The sequence below is a fragment of the Megalobrama amblycephala genome, linkage group LG16 (assembly GCF_018812025.1).
Source record: "Megalobrama amblycephala isolate DHTTF-2021 linkage group LG16, ASM1881202v1, whole genome shotgun sequence".
NCBI classification, from domain to species: Eukaryota; Metazoa; Chordata; class Actinopteri; order Cypriniformes; family Xenocyprididae; genus Megalobrama; species Megalobrama amblycephala.
In genome coordinates, this window is record NC_063059.1 from 1,066,178 (window position 1) to 1,085,028 (window position 18,851).

At 38.1% G+C, this 18,851-nt stretch overlaps 1 protein-coding gene across 1 annotated transcript in view; it reads left to right on the plus strand.

Annotated features, from left to right (window-relative positions):
* ift80 (intraflagellar transport 80 homolog (Chlamydomonas)) overlaps nt 1–18,606 on the plus strand; it is a 40,799-nt gene extending 22,193 nt beyond the window's left edge. Inside the window, exons 9-20 of the mRNA XM_048162028.1 lie at nt 7,458–7,637; nt 9,732–9,850; nt 9,928–10,002; nt 10,090–10,253; nt 10,488–10,552; nt 11,075–11,210; nt 11,317–11,464; nt 16,162–16,333; nt 17,538–17,627; nt 17,700–17,872; nt 17,941–18,064; nt 18,158–18,606. Coding sequence (XP_048017985.1) covers nt 7,458–7,637; nt 9,732–9,850; nt 9,928–10,002; nt 10,090–10,253; nt 10,488–10,552; nt 11,075–11,210; nt 11,317–11,464; nt 16,162–16,333; nt 17,538–17,627; nt 17,700–17,872; nt 17,941–18,064; nt 18,158–18,268 — 1,557 coding nt within the window. The 3' untranslated portion in view covers nt 18,269–18,606. The remainder of the gene's footprint in view (nt 1–7,457; nt 7,638–9,731; nt 9,851–9,927; nt 10,003–10,089; nt 10,254–10,487; nt 10,553–11,074; nt 11,211–11,316; nt 11,465–16,161; nt 16,334–17,537; nt 17,628–17,699; nt 17,873–17,940; nt 18,065–18,157) is intronic.
* Nucleotides 18,607–18,851: the final 245 nt, after the last annotated feature.

An 18,851-nucleotide genomic window follows, 5' to 3' on the forward strand; every position in this document is an offset into this window, starting at 1 on the left:
AAAGCTGCTGTCCGCGATTTTTGGCCCTCTAGCGGTTAATAAACAGAACTGGACGCATCTTGCGGAGGAACATTCTAGCCGGAGCTACTTTTCTCCATGTATGTCTGTGGCGAGTCACGCAGTTACTGTGATACTCTGCAGCGGGTCCTACCAGTCCGGTCTGAAATAGTCCGAATATAAACACTTATTATAAGTGTACCAAAATGATTCAGGATAAGACCAAAACACGGTTTGGGAAATGGATTCATGTTGTATATTCTCATTATATAATTTTTGTAAATTTTTAACACAAAAAAATTGCGGACTGCAGCTTTAAATTAGAAAGATATGTAAATTTTCCCTTTTTTCCACTTTTTTTTTTTTTTTTTTTTGCAGTTTCTCAGCATGACAATGTCCAAAATTAAAAATTTTAAAAGTTTCCTTTCAAACAATATAAATCTTTTGACTCTCCTTGCTATAGTTTTGGAGTTATGAGTCTTTACTTTTTTGTGTGTCACTCAGAAAAAAACAAACTCTGAAAATACCCTCAGGGCTTAAGAGGTTAGACTAAAGTTTAATACTTAAGTCACACTTATGATACTTTAAACCAGTGGTTCCCAAACTTTTTAGAGTGGAGTACCCCCTGAAGGGATTCCCATCCTTCCGCGTACCCCCTCTTCCACTTCGACTGCAGTCACACCTTTACTATTAAAGGGACAATATTTGCCACCTAAATTGATTTTTCAGTGCATTTTTTTTACCTTTATGAATAACTTTATAAAATAAATAATGTTTTAAATAAAAAATGCTCAATAGAGAAATATGCAATGATGGTAAAACTAAGTAAAATGTTTAAATATTAAACTAAAACCGCCAGTAGGTGGCAGCAAGTCACTGTTTTTATGAGTGAGTCATCAAGTCATTCATTCAGTAACGAAGCAAGTGGCTGTGAATAAATCATTGAATCATTGACTCTCACGATTCATTCAAAGCCGCAGAATTGTTCGCGAAACACAGACGTATGTTGTAGTTCTGCTGTGGTTTTCGTTATTATTTCATTGCAAAATAGAGTAAATACTGACAGTACTGTGTTTAAAATGTACGTATTATTTTTTGACCTGTTGTATAATAATGTCTCGTTTGCAGTCATGTGGATATTTGGGAACAATTGCATTCTTGCTCGTTCTCATCATTAAATATAATAACTCACACAAGGTATGTTTTTGTATCGGAGAAAGTTTGAGTCTTAAATCGAAACGAATCCATTATCTGTGTCTGTATTTGTTCTTCATGCGAGTAAGTGCTGAATCCCCACTTTTACAAAGGTGCATTGTCGAGAACGACAGTAATTTAGCACGATTTAAGGCAGCAGATTCGGCACGCAATCTATCATATGCATGCTGCTTGTGTGGATACAGTCATTTTTGACTGCAAATGATGAGGTAATTTGATTAAATGTACTGTATTTACGACATTTTGGCAGTTAGAAATACATGCTCTATTTTAATATTATTTTAAGGTAGAATTAAATGAACTACTCAGCATTTTGTTCGCGTACCCCCTTTTGTCACCTCACGTACCCCCAGGGGTACGCGTACCCCAGTTTGGGAACCACTGCTTTAAACTTAAATTCATAGTTTTCAGTCATGTGACTGCCATGGAGACCTGGAGGGCAAAACATGCGTAAAACTGCATTATAGTCCTGTCAATTTTCCAACTCAAAAGAGGAAAATAAAAAACATATGAACAAAATGCAACTTTTGGGCACTTGTGATCCATATCAAGCACCTGCTGCAGAGTTTCAACCACTAAAAACAGTGAGTGGTTCTAAAACGCTTAACGTGAAAAACACTTCAAGTCCTTTATTGTACTAAAACAGTGATATTAAAAGACCAAATTCAGTATAAACCTTATTGAAGATGCATAGTAAAAACAGACAACCAGATGAGCCCAGAATATGAACGCAACATGCTGAATGTTTAAGCGGTTTCTTTATAATGGTTTTCTTTGGAAAAACGCTTAACGAGAAACTGTGCATCGTGTTTATATTCTGGGCTCATCTGCTTGCATGTACATAGCATGCATCATCAATAAAGTGTATACTGAATATCACTGTCTTACTACATTAGTACTTAGCACAAACCTGGTAAAAATGACAGGTGGGCAGTGGAGGAAAGCCTTCTAAGAGTGCGACGTCATGTGAAAACTATGAATAAGTCATTGAATCATTCACTTAAACGATCTTAATGTTAGTTTTGCGGGATTAAACAGCTAAACACATCATCATCATAATAATAAAAACTGCTGGAACAGTCTCTCTGATTATGATATAGCCTTCAGTAATATACTGCATCTGTTGGTGTTGATCAAACTTGGATTTTGGTTTAGGACTCTTATTTTGATGTTAGGTTCATCATGTTGTTTCTGTTTTCCCTTTCAATGTGTTTATTTCCTCTTTGCCTGGTTTACCGTAGTTTTTTTTAATGTGTTCTTGTTTATTTATCTAATTATGTTCACCTGAGTCTTGTTTAGTTTTACCAGTGTATTTATAGCCCTTAGTTTCCTCACGTCATTGTCTGGTATTGTCTTGTGTTTAACTTGCTGTCTCATTGATGTTTGCATCTGGATTACTCCTTGTTTCCTTAGTTTGACCTTTCACTTTAAATAAAGAAGCTGCACATTGGATCCTTGCCTCATTTCCCCTTTGCTCTTCACCTGCAATGTGACCGGTGTGAAAACAACTCTATCAGACTGAATTTACTGACTTTATTTTACCTCTGATAAAAATATTAGTTGTGTTTTTTTCTTTATTTGAAGTGTAAAAAGCACATGAGCAATATTAGACGTGTTTTCTGTCTAAAAACAGGCAAATCAATTGTGCTAAAATGCTAATTTATAAAACGGTTAGTTCCAGTCCTTGATTACGATTGGCTAAGCTGCATTCTAGCTATTGTAAAATACTTTTTTGAATGATGTGTTGTGCGAGACACTGCAAAAGATGCCAGATGCAAGTGTAATGATCAAACATGCCTGTGTAGAGCACGTTTACAAAAAAAAGCAGTCAAGTGGAAGTGGTGTTAATTACATCTCTATAATAAAAATGTATAATTCAGATTTTGATCTCCATATCCATTTACATATATTATATATATCTTCCAAGGGGTTTTTTCCCTCCTAGGACTTTTTTCCCAGTATTAGCACGCTGGGTTTTTCTCCTAGGGGTTTTTTTCCACCCCTGGGAGTCAGCCGACATTGGCTTAATGTAGCACCATCTTGTATATGTTACATATTACCACGCTTGCTTGTACAGCTTATTTTTAACCACTTCCCTTTTTTCTGTGCTTCTAATATGTAAAGCTGCTTTGAAACAATTACCAATTGTAAAAGTGCTATATAAATAAATTTGACTTGACTTGACTTGAATTGCTGGGTAAAGAATTACTATTTGTTATCAATAACATATTCTATTTTGTTGCAGTGTATTTATTTTATAAAAAACCTTGTCAGATGTATGCAGTAACCCTCATTGCTTCGTCCTCCTGAATGGCAACACTAAACTGAGACAGGCGGCGGGACGAGAGCAGTCAAAGACATCCGTATAGTGAATGTTTACATAGAAAAACAGCAGAGTGTTATCATGTCATCTTCGCCAGAACTTTATGATTAGCCCAAAGTATTATGACAGTAATTTACTGGTAATGTTACAACTTACCAGAACTGATTTACCAATATTTTTCAAAAGGTCCTGTTTGCACAAAGGGCTCCAGACTGCTTTTTGCGACCATTTTTTGTGCTATCTCCCAACCCTCTTTGATTATGCGCTGTAATTTCTGTTAGCATATGAGAAACATGAAATGGCAAATGCTCCAGAAGCGTAACTCATTCTCTGTTACAAAACCCAAATGTCTCTGTCATTTAATAAACTAGTTTAAAGCCTGATGAAACAGCACTGACGTGAAAGACAGGAGAAACATTCGAATCTTTCACACATTTAAACACAGTAAATTAGCAGATTGACTTTTCCTGTAAATACACAATGTGCAGAACGTGTTTTTGCTCTTAAAACACAAGAAGCACAATAGTTACAATAGTACTGCAATTACTATAGTGCGCAATAGTAACAGCACTGATGAATGTCAAAGAAGGGCTGGTCTCAAACGAGAGACACAGAGCAGCGGTCAGACATCCATCTAGTGCTTGAAAACAATTAAAGACAATTGATAGCTCACTGTAAACAGCTCTGACGGGGCTTTACTGGCCCAAAGCTGACTTCTTATGTCAGGGCATCCTGAGCTTGTACATGCTTCATATTTTTGTTTATACACAGCATCATACCGGTAATTACTGGTAATATTACAACTTCTCATACTAGGAAATTGATTTAGCTGTATTTTTGAAAAGGTCCTGTCCACACATGATCTCGAAACAGTAATTCCATCCACAAATCATCATTTATCATGGATTAACTGTAGTAGTAACCATGGTATTTTTGACAGAAATGTGGCATATACAAACTCGATTTCAAAAAAGTTGGGACAATAATAACAGAATGCAATGATGTGGAAGTTTCAAATTTCAATATTTTATTCAGAATACAACATAGATGACATATCAAATGTTTAAACTGAGAAAATGTATCATTTTAAGGGAAAAATAAGTTGATTTTAAATTTCATGGCATCAACACATCTCAAAAAAGTTGGGACAAGGCCATGTTTACCACTGTGTGGCATCCCCTCTTCTTTTTATAACAGTCTGCAAACGTCTGGGGACTGAGGAGACAAGTTGCTCAAGTTTAGGAATAGGAATGTTGTCCCATTCTTGTCTAATACAGGCTTCTAGTTGCTCAACTGTCTTAGGTCTTCTTTGTCACATCTTCCTCTTTATGATGCGCCAAATGTTTTCTATGGGTGAAAGATCTGGACTGCAGGCTGGCCATTTCAGTGCCCGGATCCTTCTTCTACGCAGCCATGATGTTGTAATTGATGCAGTATGTGGTCTGGCATTGTCATGTTGGAAAATGCAAGGTCTTCCCTGAAAGAGACGACGTCTGGATGGGAGCATATGTTGTTCTAGAACTTGGATATACCTTTCAGCATTGATGGTGCCTTTCCAGATGTGTAAGCTGCCCATGCCACACGCACTCATGCAACCCCATACCATCAGAGATGCAGGCTTCTGAACTGAGCGCTGATAACAACTTGGGTTGTCCTTGTCCTCTTTAGTCTGCATGACATGTCGTCCCAGTTTTCCAAAAAGAACTTCAAATTTTGATTCGTCTGACCACAGAACAGTTTTCCACTTTGCCACAGTCCATTTTAAATGAGCCTTGGCCCAGAGAAAACACCTGCGCTTCTGGATCATGTTTAGATATGGCTTCTTTTTTGACCTATAGAGTTTTAGCCGGCAACGGCGAATGGCACGGTGGATTGTGTTCACCGACAATGTTTTCTGGAAGTATTCCTGAGCCCATGTTGTGATTTCCATTACAGTAGCATTCCTGTATGTGATGCAGTGCCGTCTAAGGGCCCGAAGATCACGGGCATCCAGTATGGTTTTCCGGCCTTGACCCTTACGCACAGAGATTGATCCAGATTCTCTGAATCTTTGGATGATATTATGCACTGTAGATGATGATAACTTCAAACTCTTTGGCCGCAGCATTGGGGGAATTGGTGATCCTCTGCCCATCTTGACTTCTGAGAGACACTGCCACTCTGAGAGGCTCTTTTTATACCCAATCATGTTGCCAATTGACCTAATAAGTTGCAAATTGGTCCTCCAGCTGTTCCTTATATGTACATTTAACTTTTCCGGCCTCTTATTGCTACCTGTCCCAACTTTTTTGGAATGTGTAGCTCTCATGAAATCCAAAATGAGCCAATATTTGGCATGACATTTCAAAATGTCTCACTTTCAACATTTGATATGTTATCTATATTCTATTGTGAATAAAATATAAGTTTATGAGATTTGTAAATTATTGCATTCCTTTTTTATTCACAATTTGTACAGTGTCCCAACTTTTTTGGAATCGGGTTTGTATTTTCATTGACGAAATAGAGCGAAATCTGACAATACTGTTCCTAAAATGTAAGTCAAACTTCATGTTTACTGAATTGTCGTATAAAATCAATATTACATTTGCAATCTCCCTTCATTAAGAAGCTGTCAGTCATCTCAGTTCATCGCGATATCACAAACTCCCATTATAATCAATGAAGACTGCACAATGAATCTCTTATTTACATCATGTCTGCTCTCTGTTTGTTATAATGAGAGGATTAAAACTTTTGAGCGGTGAGTGGATTTTAACTTAAATGCCTCTGATTGGTCATTGTGTTCAAGAAATCATAAGATTTGCTACATTGCTCAATCTCTTCTTTGGCCAATATGCTGTTATCAGTTTCAGCTGAGGATGCTCCTCTAGCACCCTATAGAACCGGACCTGATCGGGTCAGTCACACTGGTGCTCCTAAACACTTCTTCACAGTTGCACACAGTCATTTTCAGTTGCAAATATGAATGAAATGGCCTGATATCCACACATAGAGAAAAGCAGCTCTGGCTATGGGTAGCATGAAGCTTAAAATCAACCATGGATCATTGAAAACAGCAAACCTCTGGGGAATTTATCTGTTCATCTGCTGTAATAACATGACTTGTATCCACGTGCACACCGAAGCACAACCAAAACAATGCTCACAAGGGCCAGAAGTTATGCAGTGTAGCTTTAAGCACTTGATAGAAGTGGATTTGACAGCCCGGGCCTTCAGGCTCTATTTTTACCGCAGTCCGCTGGGTGTTTGAATCAAACACTTAATTCAGTCCAGACACAGTTTAACTACCCAGCAGGCTTCACTTCATCTGACCAAAGCAAAAATAACAGCTCAGACCAGCCTCTGATGCAGCAGCTTTTATTTCAAGACTGATCTTCTCCCGTCTCTGTTTTTCTGCTCTCTGTAGGCTGTGGCTGTACAGTTTAACTATATTACATTCACATCAAATAGCATCAATATATGATATATTTATTAAATATGTTCAACATGACCAAATCTTGCTTTATCATAATGTTGAATGAATTGTTTACATCCCTAATTTTTGTGTTTGTATTTTAATTTGGCATATATGCTTGAACATGCATATCCCGATCATGATTAAAATGACGTACAGGTCTTAAATTTGGAAGGTCTTGAAAAAGGCACACTATATTCAAGTCTTCTGAAGTCATGTGATGGGGCACAGGCCAACTTTAAGTCATTATTCACTAATCTTTGTGGATCTCCAAATGCTTCAAAACTTGGCATGTCACAATACAGTTGGCAGATGTTATGCCAAAACATCAGATCATTATAGTTGCAGGTAATTGGCCTTAGTGGTTTGATCACAGCACCACCTTACTGCTCAAAGTGTCCAGAAAGCATTGTACCTTTGGAAAACTCATCGTACTCATGCGTCCTCTCTCTGTCTGTCTCTCAGTGGTCGTACTCTCTGGAGAAGCCGAGCACAGGAAGTTTGTTCAGCCTGGCCTGGTCTGCAGATGGCACTCAGCTGGCGGGAGCCTGTGGAAATGGACACGTCCTGTTTGCTCACGTCGTGGAGCAGCGATGGGAGTGGAGGAACTTTGAAATCACACTCACAAAGAGACGCACGATGCAGGTACACAGTCTTATCAGTGTCAGTCACGTCGCTTCTCCCATCAAACCTGTCAGGAACACATCCAGCGCATATTGCACTTCAAAATCAAAGGAAATAAGACATGTTATTTACGAAGTAAACTAGAAACAGGTGAAGGACAGAATCATTAACAATGGTGTCAAACTAGGGTAAATAAGAGTCTTGTGACCTGCTGAACCAGACGTGACATGCACAGTGCAGTATTTGAGGGCACAGCCTTCTGTATTAATGTCTGAAGCCATAGGGGAGTGCACTCATTCAATCCCATAAACACTTGTGCAGGGAAGCACTGCGTTCTGAGTTTGCAGATGCACCGGGGACCCGATTATAGCACTTAAACACAGAAAGAGTCAGATTTTCATGATATGTCCCCTTTAATACAAATGTAGCATTTCTAAAGCAGTATGAAGATGGCTTGTTCCTATGCTGTTATATCAGTGCTTCAGACTCCAATCACAATCAGAGTCTGAGTAGTTTTATAATATTAGCTTGACTGTTTTGAGTCTTTAGTTTTGAAATCGGATGTTTTATAATGTTAAGCTGTTTTTACACTGATGCAGGGTTATTATCGTTAATGAAAACTGAAAAAAACAAACATTTCTTTACTTGAAAAATACATATATTTTTTTTTTATTTCAGCTAGTTGTCAATGCAACATTTCTCATCTTTATTTCGTTTAAGATGAAGTACTAAAATAAAAACTGTATTAAAAAAACTATTAAAAATGACAAAAACGCATCAAAATTGCTAAAACTTTAAGTTAAAATGAAAACAGAAAATCTAAAAATAAAATCAGTGATTGTAAAATAATCTTGCACTGATGTCAGACTGATTCATTCATCTGATATGATTAATCTGTTTTTTTTCTTAATTTACATGGTTACAGTTACAGAAAATAACCAGATGAGATGAAACTCAGTTGTAGTTGATTTCATCCACAGAATTATTCGAAAATAGCCATTATCACATGATTATTAAAATATAATCCATTTTTAATTATATATATATATATATATATATATATATATATATATATATATATATATATATATATATACTATATAACTATAGTTATGCTGTTACCCTGATACAGAATTATTAATTTAATAATCACATCACATGATTATTATCTTATCATGTTGAGCCTGTGATATAAGATTTTGGGGTAACACTTCAATATGGGGAACAATTCTCACTTTTAACTAGTTGCTTATTAGCTGCATATTGGCTGTTTATTAGTACTTATAAAAGACAAATGAATGACTTATCCCTAATAATACCTAAACTTAACAACTACCTTACTAACTATTATTAAGCAGTAAATTAGGAGTTTATTGAGGCAGAAGTCATAGTTAATAATGATGAATATGTGTTCCCCATACCAAAGTGTTACAGATTTGGATGATATTGGCCATCTGTAATTAAAAGAGAAATGCTGAGATACATGTGCTCTGACAGTGCTGTGAGTCCTTCATACAGTATTCTGGAGAGCACTGACAATGAGCCACTTGTCTGAGGACTCCAGAGTGTGTTTACATTGAAGAAAAATGGGCCGTACCATATGGGCACACACACACACACACACACACACACACACACACACACACACAGACTCAGTATAGACAGCCATTGCAGCTGTTGATTGTCTGTGTACACCCTTCTCTCTCTCTGTGTGTGTGTGTCTGTATTTCCTGTAGGACAGTCACTCAGAGCACCAAGATTTACCACTTCACAAAATGTGTACAAACTGAACTTCACATTCAGCATTTGCAGTTGCATGTAAATTGAACAGTGTCAGTTATCTTGCACCCTGAGATGTTCAGTTCCCACTGAAATAATGACATAGTGCTGGAGATGATGAATGCTCATTACCTTAAAGCAGAGTAAGGGTCTAAGATTGGGTCTGATTTTTGGATGCGATTTGTTTGTTCAGACTAATGTGTAAAAACAGCTGAATGAAAATGCAGTTTCATTCTCAGACAGTAGGTAGTAAAGCAGAAAAGCAAAAATACGTCATTTACCCAGTACACAAAGTGCTGCTCAACTTGATGGCATGTTTGTGTTTGGTCTTTTCAGGTGAGAAACGTGTTAAATGATGCAGTAGATGTTCTGGAGTTCAGAGATCGGGTCATCAAAGCATCACTGGCTCACGGTCACCTGGTGGTCACCACCTCTCTGCAGTGTTACGTCTACAGGTGCTGCTGCTTCCTTTCATTCACTCCCTCACGTGTCAGTTCTGGGACCATCCTAACTCTCTGTTGTGTCGTTTCAGTGCTAAGAACTGGAATACTCCTCTGATCTTTGACCTGAAGGAGGGTACGGTCAGCCTTATCGTGCAGGCGGAGAGGTGAACTGTGCTGTTTGATTCAGTTATCATGGAGAGTGTCACAGTCCATCTCTCTCTCACACTGTTTCTGTGCTCTTCTTGCTCCAGGCACTTTCTGTTGGTGGATGGAGCAGAGGTCTATGTGTTCTCATATGAGGGCCGTTTGGTGTCGTCTCCCAAGAGTCCCGGCATGAGAATGGACATCCTGAACACTCAGTCCATCTCCCTGAGCAACGACACCATCGCCATACGTGACACAACTGATGAACGAGGTGTGGACGAGATCTCTGTAGTGCTGTCAACCTCATGTGCAGAGAGAGAGAGGGCTAATGCATGTAGTTTAGTGTACTGTAAAGCTCTGTCTGCACACCAGACCACTGCTGTAGGGAGGCCAAACACTGCAAAAGTGGGGCAAAACTGCAACGCAAGCTGTGATTTTACATGAAGACCTTTCAAACATCTTATGAAGTTTATCACTGTGGATCTGTCTTCCTTCTCTTCTGCAGTCGTCTTTCTGTTCGAAGCCCAAACGGGAAAAGCCATTGGTGACGGCAAACCTTTCATCCACAAGGTAGACCCACTCAAACAAACACACATATCGTACACTGTGTCATTCAGGAGTGAATTTGGAATGCCTTTTCCATTTCGCTTCCCAAAACTTGAATCATCTGAAGGAAAGAGAATTAAGGTGAACTGAAATTTACAGAAAATCATGCAACTGCAATAAGTGTTTTTAATAAACTGCAGAGTCTGCATCTCCAGTAGTTTGTTGTTGTTCTGTCTCTTTTGTTTCCTTTTCCGGACTGTGAAAAAATGGCCCGGGACAGTGACGCCACCTTGTGGGCCAATTGATGTAGTGCATGCAGAGCATGACATTTACATCATGCGCACAGTTCACTAGCGTTTGCGTAAAAAACAATGTATACTTTGGCTTCAGAAGGAGGACAGTAGACAGCAAGGCAGTGCACTAGTTTTTGATTAGGGTTATTTAGCTGTACAACAACTGACACAAATGTGTTATCATAAACCAAGTTTGTTGACTTTATGGAGGTGCATGAAGTGACACATCATCTGTGCTCGTCTCTCTGTGTAGATAGAGGTGGTGTTCATCGCTCTGGATCAGTGTGGCCCGTCTAATGACAGAAGGATCGCCTTGATCGATAAGAACCGTGACCTCTACCTGACCTCTGTGAGAAAGCTGGGCCGAGCTCACAGCATCTATAAGATTGGTGAGAATCCAGAAGGAAACTCTGTGTCGCTGGTGAAGTCACACTGAGTTCAGCCGAGCATCTGTATTAAGGTTTGATTCATTTGAACTGAATCTTTCTTGTCCAGGTTCGATGGTCGACACTGTGGCCTGGAACGACTCTGCTAACATCCTGTGTGGAATCCAGGACAACCAGTTCACAGTGTGGTATTACCCTAGTGTGGTGTTTGTGGACAAAGACCTGCTCCCCAAAACCATCTTCAGCAAGGACAGCAGGTGCACACACACACACACACACACACACACACACACACACACACTAACTTCACTGTGAGCCACATCAGTGTCTGCTATATAAAAGCTGTCAGATCTGAGAACATTCAGAGACAGATGCACAGTCATATGTAGAGGGTTTCACCCAGCCTCAAATGAACCACCAACACCAGGCTCTTCAGGGAAACACGTCTGAGGACACACAATTAACACACACTCCTTCAGTTTCACTCTCGTTCAGCTGACTCTCTCCAGTCACAGGCTGTTCTGAGAATGATTTCTATACAATATACACTACCAGTCAAACGTTTGGAAACATTACTATTTTTAATGTTTTTGAAAGAAGTCTCTTCTGCTCATTAAGGCTGCATTTATTTCATAATAAATACAGAAAAAACAATAATATTGTGAAATATTATTACAATTTAAAATGATTTAAAATTATGAAATATTATTACAATTTAAAATTATGGTTTTCTATTTTAATATATTTTAAAATAAATTTATTCCTGTGATCAAAGCTGAATTTTCAGCATCATTACTCCAGTTTTCAGTGTCACATGATCCTTCAGAAATCATTCTGATATGATGATTTATTATCAATGTTGGACACAGTTGTGCTGCTTAATATTATTTTATAACCTGTGATACTTTTTCAGGATTCTTTGATGAATAAATTGTCAAAAAAAACAGCATTTATTCAAAATATAAATATTTTCTAACAATATAAATCTTTACTATCACTTTTTATCAATTTAACACATCTGTGCTGAATAAACGTATTAATTTCTTTAAAAAAAAAAAGAAAGAAAAAAAATCACTGCCCCCAAACTTTTGAACGGTAGTGTATATTGTTACAAAATATTTATATTTTAAATAAATGCTGAAATTGTTTAACTTTTTATTCATCAATGAATCCTGAAAAAGTATCACAGGATATAAAATAATATTAAGCAGCACAACTGTTTCCAACATTGATAATAAATCATCATATTAGAATGATTTCTGAAGGATCATGTGACACTGAAGACTGGAGTAATGATGCTGAAAATTCAGCTTTGATCACAGGAATAAATTATATTTTAAAGTATATTAAAATAGAAAACCATAATTTTAAATTGTAATAATATTTCACAATATTATTGTTTTTTCTGTATTTATTATGAAATAAATGCAGCCTTAATGAGCATAAGAGATAGTACAAACAGTAATGTTTCCAAACGTTGACTGGTAGTGTAGTCTTCCATCACATTCACAGTAGTCAATTTCACACTTATAAAAATTTGCATTCACACAAAATATAAATTAAATTATAAAAATAAAATTACATCAACAGTACATTCATTTACAGTGTTGGTCACGTTACTTTAAAAAAGTAATTAGTTATAGTTACTAGTTACTTCTCACAAATAGTAACGGAGTTAGTAACTGAGTTACATCATTATAAAAGTAACTAATTACCAGGGAAAGTAACTATTGCGTTACTTTAAAAAAAAAAAAATAAATAAAAATATGCCAAATAAATTGAATGCCCCCAATATTACATATAAGTCTAAGAATAAATTATTCTTGATGCGACTCCTGACTCATGATCCGCTCTTGCTCACGACATGAAATTTCTCTGTACTGTGTTGGTAGCCATTAAAGAAAACGTAGTTTCATATTTATGTTTAAATAGTCCTATGTTATGTTTTAAATTCATTTATTCGATTATGAAAAGTTAGTGAACAGCGTGAGTAAGATGCATCATAAGATGCGCAAATATATCGGGAGCCATGGAGTGGGTCAGATAAGATTTTAAACACTTCATTAAGTTTTGTTTTGTAGAAAGCCTTTCTTTAAAGTGAATTTCGTTTTGTAAAAATTGTATCTTAATTTTAATCAATGTTTCATCAACCAATTGCTTTGATTTAATATATAACAAGCAAATATAGCAGACAATAAAATCATGACATGGAGGCGCGGGCGCGATCACTGGCGCGTGAACTGGAGCGCGTCTTAAATGAACCGAAACTCAGATGCTGCTTGCCTCGCAGACATGAGAAATATATCTATAGAATGCTTGAAATATCTACTTTAACGAAAATGAAGTAATTAAAAACGAAAAGAAAGAGGCTACTCTGATTGTATAGCCTAATCCGAATGAAATGTGCGTTATCTCTCTAGGCGCGTCCATATGAGCAGATGATCAGCAATGAGAATCAGCAATGTCAACTTCATCTTTGCAGCCGACACTGATTCAGAAAACATTACTTTATTAATAAACAATTAAAATGTCTCCTTACTGTTTTTGTCACACTCATAATCATTACTTTTGCCGGTTCTTTATGGCAATTATGCGTGCCATTGAGTGCTATATAGCCTATATTATGTAAACGCTCCTTATTATGGTTTATTCTCTCCAGTATTTAAGAAATTAAATTAATATAAATGTGATTAGTCAACTATTAGCTTAAATGAACAACTACTAGTCGACTAGAAAAAAACTCATTTCACATATTTTCGATCAAGCATCAAAAAGGGTATTCTGGTTTGAGCTCGCGCTTCGCACGCATGCTCTGACAGACACACACACAGCGCATCATACATTATTATCAGTTTAAAATTATATTTGTGTATGACTAACCGCAGCACACACCAGAGAAAAAAACTTTGCAGGTCCTATGGCTGAGAGAGAGCTTACTCGGATGAAAACCGCTTCAGTGAGCTCAATTATAGTAACGCGGCATTTTTTTGTCAGTAACGCTAACGACATTGTAACGGGAGAAAAAGTAATTCGTTTGATTACTCGTTACTGAAAAAGTAACGGCGTTAGTAACGCGTGTTATTTATAACGCCGTTATTCCCATCACTGCTCATTTACAATTAATATTATAGCCAATATATCTCAGTTTGTTAGATCGTATAGTGGTTTTTCTTTTCTTGTGTTATTAAACATGCCTGCATTTTATTGACAGAGGACAGACATTTAACACACACTCCTTCAGTTTACCTCTCTTTCAGCTGAAGGATGTAAAAAAGCACATCATGTACTTTCCTCAGCAACTGCAATTCATTTACATTGGCTATAAACATAGATTCTGACATAAAAATTTAAATTACACATTTACTACATTTGAAGACATTTCTACAGACTCAATCCACTGAGAATTATATTATAGAAAATGTATTAACACTGAAATACCGTGCTCAAATTTGGCTCGCGGGCGGCAACATTAAACGAACACGTGCGTTCAACATGTGAATAGACATCAGATCGCTAGCAGGAAAACACATACATACTTTTCAGGTTTCACCGCACTTTTATGATTGATATTAACTCAAAGCTTTATTTAATAAAGCACATTTTTGCTGTTTAATGACAAGCACTAATAAGATGACGTCATTCACAAGATAACCCAAAATACTAATTATAAATAAAAATACACATTTTTCTTCTGTTCCACAAAATAAACAAATACGATCCACTGACAATAGTATAACCAAAACAAATCGTTCAGAAACAATTTCACTATTTCACTATAGTAAAACACTCTGAGAAGTTATACAAACTCTCAACACTACACACAGTTATCGGTCACTGGTGATTTGTGCATTTCCAGGACCTGAATTAGATGGCTGAAAACAGTTTCTATTCTAAGTTTCTACTCTTAAAGGGTCAGTTCACTCATTAATTACTCACCCTCATGTCGTTCCACACCCGTAAGACCTTCGTTAATCTTCAGAACACAAATTAAGATATTGTTGATGAAATCTGAGTTTTCTGTCCCTCCATAGAGATCCAACACAACTACCACATTCAAGGTCCAGAAAGTTAGGAATGACATCATTAAAGTACTCCATGTGACTCCAGTGGTTTAACCTCAATTTTATGATGTGACGCAAGTGCAAAAACACAGTTTACCACTTTACTTATGAAAATACTGATCTGTGACGTGGGTTCACTCGAGCATCATGACGCATACGTTTTGTGTTCACACGAGCGCTGACATTGTTGTCTGAACACGCTTTGGATAATAATATTATGAAAGAAAAGTAGTAAATAATGTTTTTTTTTCCACAAACAATGCTTTCACGTCACTTTGTAAAATTGAGCATAACCCACTGGAGTCACATGGAGTACTGTAATGATGTCATTCCTACCTTTCTGGAGCTTGGAGTGGTAGTTGTGTTGAATCTCTGTGGAGGGACAGAAACCTCTCAGATTTCATCAAAAATATCTTAATTTGTGTTCTGAAGATGAATGAAGGTGAGTGAGTAATTAATGACAGAAATTTCATTTTTGAGCCTAAAGTATCCACCATATTTTGATGACAAATTTCTGTGAATGTGGGAGACTTCTGCTTCATTAACCGCTCTAGTAATCAACTAGAGGAATATCAGTAACTGCAGTAAAACTGATTGTGCTACAAACCAGTGTGTTTATGATTATGATGATTTAAAATAATATGATAAATACAAGTTTGCACGATCAAGTGCAGCTGAAATAAGTGGAAGCGGTTGACACCGCTAGTCTTGCTCATTCTTCTTAGATGTTAAATACAATAAGGATATCATGAATCCATAAGTTTAACTCTTATTTTTAAAGACACATTCATGCAGTATATATACGTTATCTCAATGGTCCACTTTAAACATTGTACCAACTATAAGAAACACATGTACTCTGGGTGATGTTTGATGAATGGTGTCTTCTGCAGTGAGTTGAGTCGCTCACCTCAGATCGTGAGCTATGTGGGCACTCAGGTGACTGTCAGACGGGTGGACGGCTCTCTGGTGTGCACCGCAGTGTCGCCGTACCCCACCTTACTGCACGAGTATACCGGCAGCGCCCGCTGGGAGGACGGCCTCCGCATCTGCCGCTTCGCTAAGGTCAGTGCTCTCTTGTGTGAGGAACAGAGATAAGGACACATGCTGTAGCTCAGTGGTCCTGCACAGCCTACATCCAACCTGGATTTCACACCAGTGTGATTGTCAAGTGATCCTGATCAGCTGGTTCAGGTGTGTTTGACTAGGGTCAGTGGGTTATGCTTCCTTCACGTGCAATCGGAAAACTCGTGATTACGAGCTATCTGCATTCAAGTGCTTTGTTGTTGGAATGAACAGGAATCATGGAGAACTCCAGATCTATTCTTGCCTGTTTATTGAGAAAACCTTATTAAAGCCAAAATTGTCATTTTAATTAGTGTCCCATGCATTGACAACCATTCTGTAATTCCGGTCAAATGCAGGCTATTTTTGCTGTGCATAAAACACACAATACGCTAAATGATTATTCAGATATGTAATATGCACTGCATTAATGACAAGACAAGTGTGTGTGTGTGTGTGTGTGTGTGTGTGTGTGTGTGTGTGTGTGCGCATGCAAGTGCAAACAGTAAAACCTAAAATCAGCTACAGTCAGCGGCCCCCACAAGGAAAACAGATTAATAACACACTAAATAATGTTTCAATGAAAATGTAACATGCATTAAAGGTTTGTGTCAGTTGTGTTGCTGTCTCTTACGGTTGTCATTTCTCCTCCCGTCTCTGTGCTCCTGAGGAGGAGGTATGTTCCTGTCTCTCTGTACCTGTCATTATTATCTTCCTTTGTCATGTGACACCAGTAGAGGGCAGTGTTGTTGTAGACGGCAGCGTGAAATAACTCCCATTAATGACCACCATTCAAAGGCTTTAATATAGGATTAAATGGTTTAAAAGTGACAGTAAAGACTTTATAATGTTACTACAGATTTCTGTTTTAAAATACATGTTATTTTGAATTTCCTATTCGTCAGAGAATCCTGATAAATGTATTATTTCCACAAAAATATGAAGCAGTTTGATGTTGAACTGACCACCAAAAATAACTGAGCAGCATATTAGAATGATTTCTGAACGTTTGACTAATTAATGTACCTGTTAATTGATCTGACAGCCTCTCTCTTCTGGCTGTGTTTTGCTAATGAATCAATGTGGGTTTGCTCCGTTATTTTCCTCTGACACGAGCGCAGCAGCTTTACACATCAGGCATTCTGCTGTAAACAGGACCTTAAATCCTCAAGTGAACTGAGCGTGTTGAATGTGTCTCTGACAGGATCAGACGCTCTGGTCGTGTTTGGCCGGTCTGGCGATGGCCCACAGGGAGCTGAGCACAGCAGAAGTGGCGTATGCAGCGATCGGAGAGGTGAATCTGACAGAAGACCTCACACCTGAGTCTCCTCTCTGCCTCTTTAACACTCGTCTCTGTCTCTGGCAGATTGATAAGGTGCAGTACATCAACTTCATCAAGGACCTGCCGTCCAAAGACTCGTGTCTAGCTCACATCCTGCTCTTCAGCGGACACGTGCAGGAGGCCGAGGCCGCTCTCCTGCAGGCCAACCTCATTTATCACGCCATCCAGATCCACATCAACCTCTACAACTGGGACAGGTGTGTGCCGTCAGCGACTCGCGTCCGCTCCGAGTGTGTGTCGTGCTCACGCGCGTCTCTCTCCGCAGGGCTCTGGAGCTGGCGGTGAAGCACAAAACCCACGTGGACACGGTGCTCGCTCACAGACGGAAGTTCCTGCAGGACTTCGGAAAACAGGAAACCAACAAGAGATTCCTGCAGTACTCTGAGGGAGTATGTTCATGTCTGGAGCACTGATCAGATGTTTGACTGTCCTCACAGGTGTTTTGTGTTGTAATGTATTCATGTTTCTGTCATTGTGCTCAGGTGGAAGTGGACTGGGAGAAGATCCAGGCTAAGATTGAAATGGAGTTTGCTAAAGAGCGGGAAAGAGCAGCCAACTCGTCCGTCAGAAGCAGCGTGTCCGTTCGCCGCTGAACACAGGTCAGGCGAAGCGAGGTTTGGATCTCTTCAGCACCGACTGTTACAGCAGGCGTATGAATTCATATCTCATATCTCAGCACCTGTTCAGCTGTTATTTATATCTTGTTCCTGATTTCATGAAGATTTTGTAACAAGAATGTCTTGTTTTTGTATAGCACAAGATTGATTTGTTTATGTAATAAATGCAGATTTGAAGTAAAGTTTGCATTGGTGATAGAGTGAACGAGACCTGCTCAAATAAAGAGTTTGAAAAAGAAAGAACTTGCATAAGCAAATAAAAAAGATTCAAACATTATCATTGGTGGAAATTAAAGCAAAAATTGTGAAAATCAGAATGTCCAGAATATAATTTCCAAGTCATTGGAAGTAGAAAAAACTAGGGATGTCTCAAGCCGATCTCCAGGATCCGTATCTGGGCCAGTTAAGCATTTATAACTGATCCGTATCAGCTATCCTAAGCCAAGTCGGGACTCAAACTCAGGTCGCCCGAAGCACAAGCGCACTACATGACACTGCATATGAGACTGTCAGCTCAGTTAAATATTGGCCAGTTGTTAAAAACATTTAATCTGGATCA